The sequence below is a fragment of the Pollicipes pollicipes genome, unplaced genomic scaffold (genome assembly GCF_011947565.3).
Source record: "Pollicipes pollicipes isolate AB1234 unplaced genomic scaffold, Ppol_2.1 Scaffold_38;HRSCAF=43_pilon_pilon_pilon, whole genome shotgun sequence".
Lineage (NCBI taxonomy): Eukaryota > Metazoa > Arthropoda > Thecostraca > Pollicipedomorpha > Pollicipedidae > Pollicipes > Pollicipes pollicipes.
In genome coordinates this window covers 137,428-150,069 of record NW_023596399.1, presented here as the reverse complement: position 1 = coordinate 150,069, position 12,642 = coordinate 137,428, and the positions used below count along the sequence as shown (strand labels likewise).

The following is a 12,642-nucleotide window of genomic DNA, read 5'->3' as shown; positions in this document are numbered from 1 at the left end:
AGCTGCTAATTTGCGTGACCGTGCAAACTAATGACACCAATAAAAAAGGAATTCGTCGGAAAGGCTTGTAAACAAGTGTGTCATTACTGGCTTAGGTCTGGCCTTTTCGGTCGAAATTCAATGATCGAGCTTACACTTTTGGCCTCCCCCTGCCTCGCGGGTATAGCAGAAGTTGCCGGCCCGAGTTCTCATTTCTGACCTTCTAATAAGGCCGCGCCAGTTACGCCGACACGCTCGCATTCAGCCGATGTTATGCACAGAGTGAATTACAAGCTTAGTATAACCCAACCTCGTGTGACGCGTTTCTGCGCACATGTCCCCATGGGCCGCTGATCTTTAAGGCGGCGGCTTCTGACGAGTAAATAGAGCAGTACGCATCTATTGACCTTCGGCGCCGCACCCGCACGTGAGCACAAGATACGGGCGTGTCAAGATAGACGTCTGTCGGAGAAGATGTGTATTATCATGCTGGTCACTCGTGACCGGAGTGCGAGGGCGTCGGCTCGCGAGGTGCAGTCCCAGGAACGGGCCGGGTCAGTGCGAGGCCGCCGGACGCCGCGCGCCATGAAGTACGACTACACCTGCAGCCTGCCGTTCCTCTGCGGAGGTGGGTGGATCTCCCACGCCCAGCACCCCGCTGGGAGCGCGAGGGGGCGGAATGTCGAGCGCACCGTTGCCGCCCCCGTGGCGAATTCAGCGGCCGCGGAAAGGTCGAGAGCGCCTACCCGTCGAGACTGTCAGCCGCCGTCTGCCCACAGGGAGAGCGGGTAGGTGGCTGGTGTAGGCTCAGATGACGACAGACCAGCTGGAAAGGAAGCGTTCTGACCCTCCCGGAGTTGCATTGCAAACTCAGTCGCATTTGAGTTATGCATCGGCTGGCAGCGAAAGGGATGGTGTGAGCATGCAGCTTGGATCTGCTGAACCTGCATAGAGGACTCAGGAGGTCGCAAATTTTTTGGAAGACTGCTTTGTTCTTCATGTGACATTTTTAAAAATCTGTGTTGGCTTTTGCTCTGATTCCCTATGTCTATGGGCACTTACAGGGCTGGAAGTAATTTGCAATATCAGCATACCACGCATACCACGCCATTTTCTTTTGTGCGCATGCAGGTATGTAGGAACTTAATCCTCCAGCACATTACCTCACGTAGGGCAAAAACACGAGTTGGTCACGCTTGGTACTTTAATGAAACCTGCTCTCCAAATAAGCTGCGTCCACTTTGATTATCGCACCTGCGACATGTGTCAATTTCCATTTGATTTAACCTTGGTCCGAATGACACCAAAAATGCCATTGGATCGATTAATAGAGAAACGAGGAACTTTTAGGGTTTCGTTCCTTTTGTTTTAAGATACCGCCTTCAGGGACGGGCAACCGAGCGAAATGCCAAAATAGGACAACCGGTCATGAGCAACTGGATGGATTTAGAAACATTTCAGCATTAAGTAACAGTTGACGTGCAATGTTTGCATTCGTTTTCAGTGACGTGTCCTGGTGGGTGGTGGGTAACGGTCCCCTCGTCCACAACCCACTGCAACCGTCATTAAGATGGGAGCCCTCGTGCGTTCGCCTTCCTGAGCACTTCCGAGCAACGAGCGTGCAGAGAACCGTTGGCCAGGCGTCTGCATTACAGCTCAGTGGCGGTAGCTGGTAGTGGAGGTTATGAGCAATATCCTCCACCAGCGGCTAGCCGCTCCCCTCCCTACCCCCTCCCACCCCACTAGCATCTCCGCTGAGCCACCTGAAAAGTCTCACGCGTACTTATCGCGCTGCTGTTTGCTTACAGAGGAAGGCGAGAAGATCACGCTGATGTACACCAATGACGAGGTAAGCACGAGACCGTCGCTGCGGCCTCAGTGCAGTACCGCGGAGTCGCACGGCGCATGCAGTATGCGATCCATACAACGTCGACGTTACGCATCGATTTGTGACAACCTGGCTGCGGGCCGTAAAAAGGTAACGATCAGCGCGCACGGAACCCGGGTCCCAGCCGGGATCTCGCCGTCAGCTCTCTGCGGGTGGAGTCGGCCAAGCGCAGTCGGTTTTTCGCTGTGTTCTGTCGGCTCAGCGACTTGATTGGGTCTCCCGCTGGGCCGCTGACGTCGACAGCGCTCCAATAGCCGCAGTCGTCGCCGTTGAAGGCGGTCACTGTCAGCGCTCCGTAATAACGTTACGTCATGCGCCGTGCTGTTACACACTCTTCTGTCATGGGTCGGGTGGTGATGTGCCGGGACGAAGCTCTGGTGAGCTGTCGTCATGCGCTGTGCTGTTATACGCTCTTCTGTCATGGGCCGGGTGGTGACGTGCCGGGACGAAGCTCTGATGAGTTGTCGTTGACGGGCAGACTCGAGCAACCTTTCCCTTGCCGTACGTGAGACGATTCGGTCTCGCTCGCTCAAGCATCTATATGAGCTGCATGCTACCACTCAAAATGCCAACTTAATGACACTGGTGGAGAGCACACGAGTACCGTTTTACGCTCGGTCGTCCCGTCTTGGTTCGACGCGAGACCGCTGACGTCGACAACGCACAAGTAACCCCAGCCGTCGCCGTTGAAGGCAGTTGCCATTAGCTCTCCGTAATAACGTCAATATAGCAGCCAATTCCGTAGTATGCCTGTCCGGTCTCATTCGATCGTTCTCGCTATCGTTCAACGGTCTGAAGACCTGCTTGCGAGAAGTGCTTCCACCAAGCCCATGTTTGTCAGAACTGCCCCTCGTCTTTCGCCTGAATCTATCATCAAAGATATCTCGAAAAGGAGACGCTTTACTTTATTGCACTGCATTGCGTTGAACGTTCTTCGGGCGGTCAACAATGAAACATAGGGCCAAAATACAGAAGTGGCTAGGGACAGGGACCACAGGGATCATCAAAACGTTGCATGAGAACGTTCCCTCAAACTAAATCAACTCCCTTCTAAATTCTGCTCTTTGGATGGATGACCACAGCGTTAATGTTGAACACTCACGGAAAGCGTGGGTTTCCTAGCTGACCTCCCTCTTCTTACGTCCACGTTGAGTGCAATGCGTGTCAACGTTTGTTATTGGCCGGTCCGTGACGGCTACCATGTGAACCGCCATGCACGGAGCAAACAAGAGAAGGTGTCACGTATCCATGCACACAGGAACATTGCTGCCAGTACAACATTCCAGTGAGCAGCTGAAAGATAATACAATTACCGAACGTTCTGATAGGTCTGCAGACAGGCCTTTCGACCGCGTCCTCGTCTCCTGCCAAACCAAGTCTCTCAATTGATGCAGCAATGCTGAGTCCTACACTTCACTGCCATGAGCTCACATTGCCTGACAGCATAGGTGTAAAGGATGACTAGAAGCATGCACGGAGCTTTTACTGCGTTCTGAATCTTAATGAGTACAAAGTTTGCAAAAGTGCATCCACCTTCGAGAAAGTAGCAACACGCTGCTTCTGGGTTATCGCACTATCGCAGTATCGATTATCGTACTATCGACTATCGCACTACCGGTTATCGCACTATCGCACTATCGTAATTGTCGGGAGCATATTAAAATCACCGGCCGGCAATGCACCTGGGCCAATCGGTTCAAATAGGTTTTAATATTTGCACTTTGCTTTTCGGGTGAGGTCTCATGCTTTAGCGGGGAAGTTTGGGAAATAATGCTTTGGAGTCGTCATGAGGCGGAAAGGAAACCAATCGCAATGTTTGAAACTACCCTGCTGGCCAGTATTGGTACAGGATATAATGCACCCGTCAATAACGCTAACACGCCGCTTCGACTGGCGCGATCAGTAACTCGCGTTGTTGCTCCGCCGGCTGCAGAAGGTGGCGATGAAGGACTTCAGCTCGGAAGTGCGCGCCTCCATGGACGTGTCACACTTCATCAAGCAGGCCCAGCTGCTGCTGGACGTGACGGAGACGTCGCTGGAGGGTGTGGTCGACCGCATGTTGACGGCGCTGCTGGAGAAGGAGCCCCTCACCACACGCGAGGAGGCCAAGGGGGTGCTCTTCGTCAAAGACTCAGGTGGGCATCTGCCTGGACTCGAGCAGATGCAACGGGCTGGGCCAGCTGGACTCCGTGCTCGGAGAACTCGGAGGCAGCCTGAGAACTCCGAGTGCCTCTGAGGATCGTTTCTTTTCTGAGGGTTTGTTCGACGAACTACGGTGCTGCTGCCCTCCGAAAACCTCCCCGTCGCTGATCGTCAGTTCGCCGTCAGTCAACGCTGTCTCGCTACCACAAGGCCCTGCCTAGCCGGTGCACAAGTATAATTAAAGCACCAGCCGCATGCTTTTGTTCTATTTCTAGGTGAATGACAGCTAAAACATGCTGTTAAGTGCTTACTGTCCTGCATTTTGCATCCCATCAAGTCTATTTATAATCAGAGAACATCTTATGCTGGAGTCTGAATCACCCATTTAATCAAGCTATGCGGATTTGTGAACTGTTTCCCTGCATGCTGAAAAAGTACGCACTTTTTACAATTAATAGTTTTACCTGCAGGAATGTAGCTGATTAAGTAGCATTGCAACCTAGAATAACTTCAAAGATAAGTTCATAATAATACTTCTGTCTTAATAGGTGACTAATACTACTACCTTATCTAAAAATAAGCTCAGTGTCAAGGCCTCCTTGAATAAGCCGCCGGCCGTTTCGCGGTTGCAGTGACCCAGCTGGCCAAGACGATCCAGGGCACATGCAGCAGTCCCGACCGCCACACGGACTCCAGCGACTACGACCAGTCCTGGACGGCTACCATGTAAGTGAAGCAAACGACGGTTTCTGGTAGGCATTCTTAAGCTGCGGTCACGAATGGGAAGCTGCCGAGAAGATGAAAATGGTTCGCTTGCTGGAATTAACTTTGGCTACGGGACTCACCTTTATTGATTTTCTTCTTCGATATTCGGATTTGCTCGTTTCGAGGGAAATTCAAGTTCTGACTGTGATAGGACGACGGGTCCCACTCCCACTTTCTGTTACCATGCAAATGTATTTATTTTTTGATTTCTGATTGCATATGTAAATTATATCAGGGGCACTGATAGTCCTGGAAAAAGGTGTATGTATGTTACACATTTCGCTGACTTCAGTTATACATTATAGAGAATAAAAGTCGCAACTATCTGATCTTTAGTTTAAGAGACAGTCAAAGTGTCTATATTAAGTTAACGCGTGGTCTTAACACGCGCCCAGGTGGCCTGTTAAAACCACATGCTTGCGTGTGTGAACCCCTTAGATCTTAAAAACTAGGAGATGCAAAATTCACCAAGCAACTGAATACCAACCAATCCAGCCGACTATTAACCATACAAAGCCAAAGCTACCAACCAAGTTCACAGGGAAGGTAGGCCCAAATGCTAACTCACTTATGCAAAAGTCTGAGGCCCCTATATCATGATGCTCAGGTCAGCTGAGGTCAAACAGGGTCAAACTCCAGATCAATGTCCGGGGAGCCCCAGGCCTCCCCATGCAACCACCTCTAACCTAGATACCTGTTCTCTGAAAAGGTCATTGATGTTCATTATAGGTCAGTGGCTCTCTTTGCCTTCAAAAGGTCATGGTGACCAAAACCCAACGAGAGTTCGATTTTTTTAATTTGGATAAGTGTCGAAGATAAAGTATGCTAGGCGGTATGGTGCCAACAGCAATAGGCTGGTTGGGGCACTTTACGTCAGTGACCTCATCTGACCTTCACTAAGTATAAATGCGATGCCTATTAACTTCTCTGTGATCGGAAAATTCGAAATGAACGTCCGAAACCACCGCACAGCAAGTTTTTTCTAAAAGAAAACAGTTTGGTCTTCACATTGGTCTGACCTTCATACCTGTCTCCAAGTCAATAAAATTCAATTTAATCATTAATTCAAGCATCCAGTTGTCTAAGAAACTGTCTCAGAGATGGACGTCTTCGTCTCACACTCCGTTGTCACATCAAGTTCACCGGTTCCACACGAATTTTCACCACAGACAGCCATGAACTAACTTCGACCTGCTATAGCTCAGTGACCTTTTAAGGAACACGCAATTTTGCACACCAAAAAATGAGCTATTGCATTGTCTGCAGCCGCACTAAATTCCACACGGCTACGCCACGGCTGCTCGAAAGTTACTCTGGAAAAACATTCGGGATGGGGATTAACCCCTCCCCCACCCGAGCGTGTGCTTATCACCGACATGTTAATGAGGAAACGTTACGTTAATGAGGGAACGACCGTTTTTTGGAACGTTATACTGATAAAATGTCGGCGACTATCGCGAAATTGCGAGCCGAGTACACACTGCAGAGCTGCGAGTGTAGGATTACCAAAGGTCGACATTTTGCGCCTGCATTGCATCCGCTGAGGTAAAAACGTCAAAACCAGCCACTTGACGCCCCCCCCCCCCCCCCCCCTCCTGCAGTACCCGGACTGCCTTCACCCTCCCACGTCCTGCCGTCGGTGACGTTAACAGCGTGATGTTTCGGTGGCCGTGACCGTGTTGTTGGTGGCCCAGGTGCCACCTGCCGGCCCTCCAGCGCCGCCACGTGGCCATAGCCCGGTTGAAGCACCCGGCCAACTTCGGACGCACGGCAAAGCACGTCAAGCTGTTCGTGCTCATCCTGGTGCCCAGCAAGGAGGTGGGTCGGTAGTGCGCGGTAACCCGCGTGTGTCACGCTCTCGAGTGCAGCCGCTGCGGCCTGCTGCCGGCCCGTCCGCGGTCCACTCTGGATAGTGTAGCCCACAGGGATGGAAGATGGCGTATGCGAGGGCATGTATGTCCGATTTCCGTCGGTATCGAACACGATGCTGTCAAATCGACTTCGGTGTAACACAATCATGCGCCTCGTTTTACCAGCGTACTGAGAATATAGTTTATTCGGTATCGACAGCGAGAATTCGCTCCATTATAGATCGCTGTTCCTAGCCTCCTGCTAGCAATTGGGGCCTTTGTGCTGCGGAAAACACTACTATAGCCCCTATCATACTTCCCGTGCGTTGTAGTTAGTGGACGTTTAGCTTTCATCATGATCTGGTAGATTGCTGGGCTCCACAGTGCAGATCTCAGCACTGTAAATACCGCGGCGTCTCCGCTGTCTCACATACTAACAACGGTCTGGTTCCGCAGAAAGGCACGAAAAACGCACTGGAGACGGCCCGTACGTTCGCCACCATCATCGCCGACATGGACTTCCGCCAGCGGCTGATGGAGGCGCACACAGAGGAGGAGTTTATGCAGCTCATCGTCAAGCACACCCAGATGATGGCCATAGAAGACGGAGACACCAAAGTGCATGCCGTCAACCTTGATGAAGAGCCGCTGGTGAGCTGGCGGACGTGGAAGTAGATGGAGACGAGGGAGGGGTGGGAGAGTGGGGAGCTCGCGTCATGCCATTCCTTCTCAGACCTGCGAAGACGCCTTCATGGGTGCTGCGGGCGTCGGCGGTTGGCATGTCGGAGATCGGTTGATGGAATGATAGAGGACTTCAGCATGCCTTCGCTATCACGTGCGCGCAAACAAATAATCGAGGGCGTTATCAGTGTTCGGACACACGCGAAGCATGGGTGCAGATTACTGCGTATCACGGTAATCTATCCAACATCGCATTTGCATGTTCAGAAGTGGTGGATCGCCAGTCATGCCGCCTGTAGCGACGTGAAACATCGCGTGACCCATGCTCCTCCCCGATTCGTGCAGGAAGATGAAAAGTGCTGCACCGTGGGCACCGGCCTCTCCGCCGACCTCAAGCGAAGGGCCTCGTTCTATATCCAGGTATGGGGAGGCGACGTCCCATGTGCCGTGTTATATCCAGGTATGGGGGACGACGTCCCATGTGCCGTTCAATATCCAGATATGGGGGACGACGTCCCATGTGCCATTCCATATCCAGATATGGGGAGGCGACGTCCCATGTGCCGTTCTATATCCAGATATGGGGAGGCGACGTCCCATGTGCCGTTCTATATCCAGGTATGGGGGGCGACGTCCCATGTGCCGTGTTATATCCAGGTATGGGGGACGACGTCCCATGTGCCGTTCAATATCCAGATATGGGGGACGACGTCCCATGTGCCATTCCATATCCAGATATGGGGAGGCGACGTCCCATGTGCCGTTCTATATCCAGGTATGGGGAGGCGACGTCCCATGTGCCCAGCCACATTACGCCTCTTTACGCTCCCGTTGGTTGTGTGCAGGCAGTGTTTAAGTGGGTGGTGTCTGCTTATCTCGAAGCCAGTTACTCCTACCAGCCATTTGGACAACTTCACCGTTGCTGGCGTTGAATTGTTTAGGGGGAGTGGGGTGGTAATGACATGAAGCTCAAATACATCATATTGTCAAAATGCGTGGAGAAAAACGAGCCTCATCCTGTGACCTTTCTTGCTTTTTAATGCTCTCAAACTAAGGCCTATCTACGTACTAGTTCTTAGTAATATGCTCAGTGTGTTGTCTTCTTAAACAGCATCAACGGTATTTAAGTTGCTGTTTGATTTCGCCATGGCTTACTTCGTTTGCTATCAGCTTTTTATTTCGCGCGATTTTTGCGTACCAAGCGTGCCTTTTACCACCAGGACTATGTTGACGGCTTTGTTGGGAACAAGACGCTGCAGAAGACCATATCGACCACATTCTTCTTGTATTTCGCCTGTATACTCCCCTCCATTGCGTTTGGAGTCCTGAATGACCATAACACAGGCGGAAAGATTGGTAAGGCGTCGTGAATGCAGTGTCGGTTCTGTCACGTTTTATTATTGGTAGTTTGCCGCCATTTCGGTAAGCGAGCTCTTTGGCTGTGAGAACATGCTTGCATGTTGTGAAAGTTGCATGCTGCAGATATTTTCTGAGGTCATGCAACACCACATTGCGCCGCCAAAAGTATACACTACCGATAAAAATAACGCAAAATGGCCTCACTGTTCTCTAGCAATAAAAACGATCGGATCCTTTCATTAGAAGGGTTGATGGAGCGATATCTGTGCATGAAGCAGTTGTTAAGTCTTAGCCTCAATCGCGCCAAAGTGGGACCCGTTCTGTCTAACCCACGGATCGCCGTCCGCTGTTCTAGATACTCCTCCAATTTGCTATCGCTAATCGCCAACCCGCTCCTGTCACAACCCGTAAATGTGTGCGCGTGCGTGCGTGCGTACGTGCATGCGTGCGTGCGTGCGTGCGTGTGCTGGGCTCCGATATTGCTGTAGTTACCTTGCCTGCGTTAACCAATGCGCGTCTGGAAACCCAGAGGTACGGGGTTTGAATCCCTGCTGTGCCCGCCCTTCACGCCAGGGTGAGAGGTAGGCGACGTCATATAGCCTCAGCAGCTGAGTGCGTCGGAAAGCCCCAATGACAGACTTGTGAATATCCCGTTGCCTTCACCTCCGCGCCACGCTTCGGCATCGGAGCTCATCTCTGGGCAGGCTTTGCTCAGATATCCTAACTGTACCTCGCGCCTTACAGACGTGAAGAAGGTGATCATCGGTCAGACGCTGGGCGGCTTGTTCTTCTTCGTGTTCGGCGGGCAGCCGTTGATGGTGCTGCTCACCACTGCGCCGCTCGCCATCTACATCAAAAGTAAGCGTGTGCGACGGAGCGCGCGGCCGGTTTGTCAGGCGTTCCGCTCGTGAACGTGTGGCGCGAGCACGCCGGCTGCGCACCGTGCCTGAAGAGCGGTCGAAAGGCCGTAGTGATGCATTGTGCTGCTTGGTGGGAATCTGCGCCGCGAAAACGGCCGGGGTGTGCATATGTTTGAATATGCCAGATTATTAGGCCCTGTGGTGGAAGTGATTACATCACATCTCTTAGGTGAGTGTGGAGTGTGTCCTGGCCACGCGAACCTGGCATTCGCCCAACATTTGGACCGCCTCGCACACGAGATCTTTGTGAGGAAGGTTGGCGGCACTTCTCCTTTGAGGGAAAACCAATAAGGCCATGATTATTGGCGAATGGTCGTCACAGTCGCGGGCAGATGTAATGATGGCGGGGAGATCAGGCAACACCGCACGCGCGCCAAGCACCCGGTGCATAAATAATGACATCGTTAATATCGCCTAGTCGCATCATTGGCGATTGCCTGGCCTGCAAGTTCCTGTCGGCAGAAACACTTGATCTCACGTGTCACATCCCGTCGTTAAGGATGTGTGATATTTACCACAGGCGGCCTCCAGCCGTGAAGAGCTTCTGATAGCTACCCTGACATTTGACATATGGTTCACATATCGCTCTGTCATCAACACCGTCCGACATTGATCCCTTGTGCCGCTTGCAGTTATCAAAAACATCTGCGACGACTTCGAGCTCGACTTCTTCTCGATGTACTGCGCCGTCGGCCTCTGGAACTCGTTCTTCATCATCCTATACAGCGTGTTCGACGTGTCGCGGCTGATGCGCTGGTCAACCCGCTCCACAGAGGAGATCTTCGCCCTGTTCATCTCCATAGCCTTCTGCGTGGACGCCACCCGCGATACCGTGCACAGTGAGCTTTGACGCTTGGTTACAAGTGGCTCATTCGTTGACGTACGGCTTTGCAAATGTATGGACTTACAGGTGACTTCCGCCTGGTTAGTGTGTGGCTCATTGGTTGGCATACGCTGCTGCGAATGCTTGGAATTGCTGATGACTGTTGGAAGGAGCTTCTAGTCATCGCCGGATGAAACGGCTTCGACGCAAATTAGGTTACCTTCTTCCGCTATCGAACTACGGGCTTAGTGATTGGGGCTTTTCGACGTGATCAGCAGCGGAGGCTATGTGACGTCGACTGCCTCTCGCCCTGGCGGGAACGGAGGGCACCACGGGGTTGAACCAAGGGTTTCTGTACCTCCGGCAGTGGTGTCTTCCAGGATAGTTACAAAATGGCCGCGTCAGTCGCCAGCAACACCCAATGGCGATAAAAAGCTGTGTGTTTCTCGCTGCGTGTTTGTTCTCCCACCATGGCATTACTTTGATGATTTCTTTGAAACCTTTGATGATGATGCGCGAAACTTCCGTCTGAACCCAGGGCGTATTTCAGCCGTCACTTGTTCACAAGCGAGAGTTTGAAGCTTGGATACTTCGTCAGAGCCGATTCACCAACGTCGAACATTTTCAGACTTTCAGAGGAACTACCTGTCTCCGGCGTGTCTGGGTGTCAGTGAGGGGGCCAACGTGACCAACTACGACGTCACCAACGGCACCGTGGTGGTGATAGACCAGTGCCTGCGAGAGAACAGCATGCTCTACCTGCTGCTGATGCTGGGCACGCTCTGGGTCGGCGTCTCCCTCTACAACTTCAACAAGACGTGAGTCCGAAGCGACACCGCGCCGATGCCGCGGCGGTCCGCTACACGGCGAGTGCAGCGCCGCGGCCTCGCTCGCCGCGCTCGCGAGGGCGACTCGAGGCCGTGTGGGAATCTGGCGATGGGCAGGGCTCCCAAAGAGGCTCAGTGGGCACGTGCTGGAGGTCGAGCCCCCATCCCCACCCTCTGCCACGGTCGCACGGGGCGCAGTTATTGTGGCGCCAAAGGGATGTTTTTTGGTCTCCTGCGAGGCCAATGGGAGCACGTTCGTCGCGCCGACGGAAACGGGTGTACGTGCCTGTAAGGTAGAGGCGCTAATCAGGGATGGTGCACTGTTCTCAAGACGCTCTGTGATCTCTCGCCTGCTACGAACCGTGAAAAGAGTATCATGCATCTCCCATGCGTGCGTCTCTAATGCGCGTTTACTGTTAAGTCGTTAACTGTTTTTGCTGTTGGAAGTGCTGCTTACCTGGCTGCGCTATTCGCTGATCGTACGGCTAATTCTCTGGAACGGTCAGTCATCATCTGAATGTGACCTTCATCCGGCTTTCAATCATTACCAGATTGGAAAAGTTGCTCTCATACCCCCTCCCCCTCCCCCCTCCTGCGTGGACGAAGGTACAATGCTGTCCATCGTACACTATTCAAGAAAGGTCTCTGACAATGTTCAGGAAGACTGTGAGGCAAGAAGGCAGCATATGCTGCTGTGCCGCGCTATGACGTACCCTTTCCGTTGCAGGCCGTACCTGGAAGCCAACAAGCGGGAGATGCTAGCCGATTATGCCCTGCCTGTGGCAGTCCTTGTTATGACGTTCATCGGATCGTTCCTGTTCAAAGAAGTAAAACGTAAGTTATCCCATGTGTTCTAAGCGGCCTCGTTCTCAATGCAGTCCTGGACATCAACGTTTTGCGAATATCCTGAGTTTGACCATTGCTCACCACTCAAAAGCGGTGTCTTTTCCCAGTGCGATAATCGATAGCCTCCGCTCCTGTTTTGATCCGCTCAATAAAAGCGGACACTCATTTCCCTATCGACGCGTGTACCCCTGCGAACTCGGACGCCCTGTGCGTACCTGGTGTGGTCGGTGTGACAGCGTGCCGCCTCCGCCGTCGCTAGTTGATGCCGTTCCACTACCGAGGCGAGAACGCCATCGGCTTGGTCTCCATGAGCGGGATGGGTGCGGGCGCCGTGCTCGGCAGCGCCGGTCTCGGCTTTCTGCCTCTCCCTGCTCTTCTTCATGGACCAGAACATCTCCAGCGCCATGGTCAACAACCCCGGCAACAAGTGAGTCCGCACGCCACGGCGGCGGCGCTGGCGTCTGGCTGAAGCCAGCCGTGCTGAACTCTGACCAGAAAAAACCCGGAGCCGGTGGCCCAGACGAAAACCGGACTCTTATATCCAGGCAACGTTGTGCAATGC

The 12,642-nt window shown here is 52.7% G+C and overlaps 1 protein-coding gene across 1 annotated transcript in view; it reads left to right on the top strand.

Annotated features, from left to right (window-relative positions):
• Positions 1 to 3,809: 3,809 nt before the first annotated feature.
• The window catches only part of LOC119093043 (sodium bicarbonate transporter-like protein 11), a 13,165-nt gene continuing 4,332 nt past the window's right edge, over positions 3,810 to 12,642 (top strand). The window contains exons 1-11 of the mRNA XM_037215936.1: positions 3,810 to 4,002; positions 4,642 to 4,735; positions 6,469 to 6,592; positions 7,081 to 7,275; positions 7,651 to 7,725; positions 8,526 to 8,601; positions 9,409 to 9,522; positions 10,217 to 10,423; positions 11,036 to 11,225; positions 11,962 to 12,068; positions 12,423 to 12,507. Of these exons, the coding sequence (XP_037071831.1) occupies positions 3,810 to 4,002; positions 4,642 to 4,735; positions 6,469 to 6,592; positions 7,081 to 7,275; positions 7,651 to 7,725; positions 8,526 to 8,601; positions 9,409 to 9,522; positions 10,217 to 10,423; positions 11,036 to 11,225; positions 11,962 to 12,068; positions 12,423 to 12,507 (1,460 nt within the window). The remainder of the gene's footprint in view (positions 4,003 to 4,641; positions 4,736 to 6,468; positions 6,593 to 7,080; positions 7,276 to 7,650; positions 7,726 to 8,525; positions 8,602 to 9,408; positions 9,523 to 10,216; positions 10,424 to 11,035; positions 11,226 to 11,961; positions 12,069 to 12,422; positions 12,508 to 12,642) is intronic.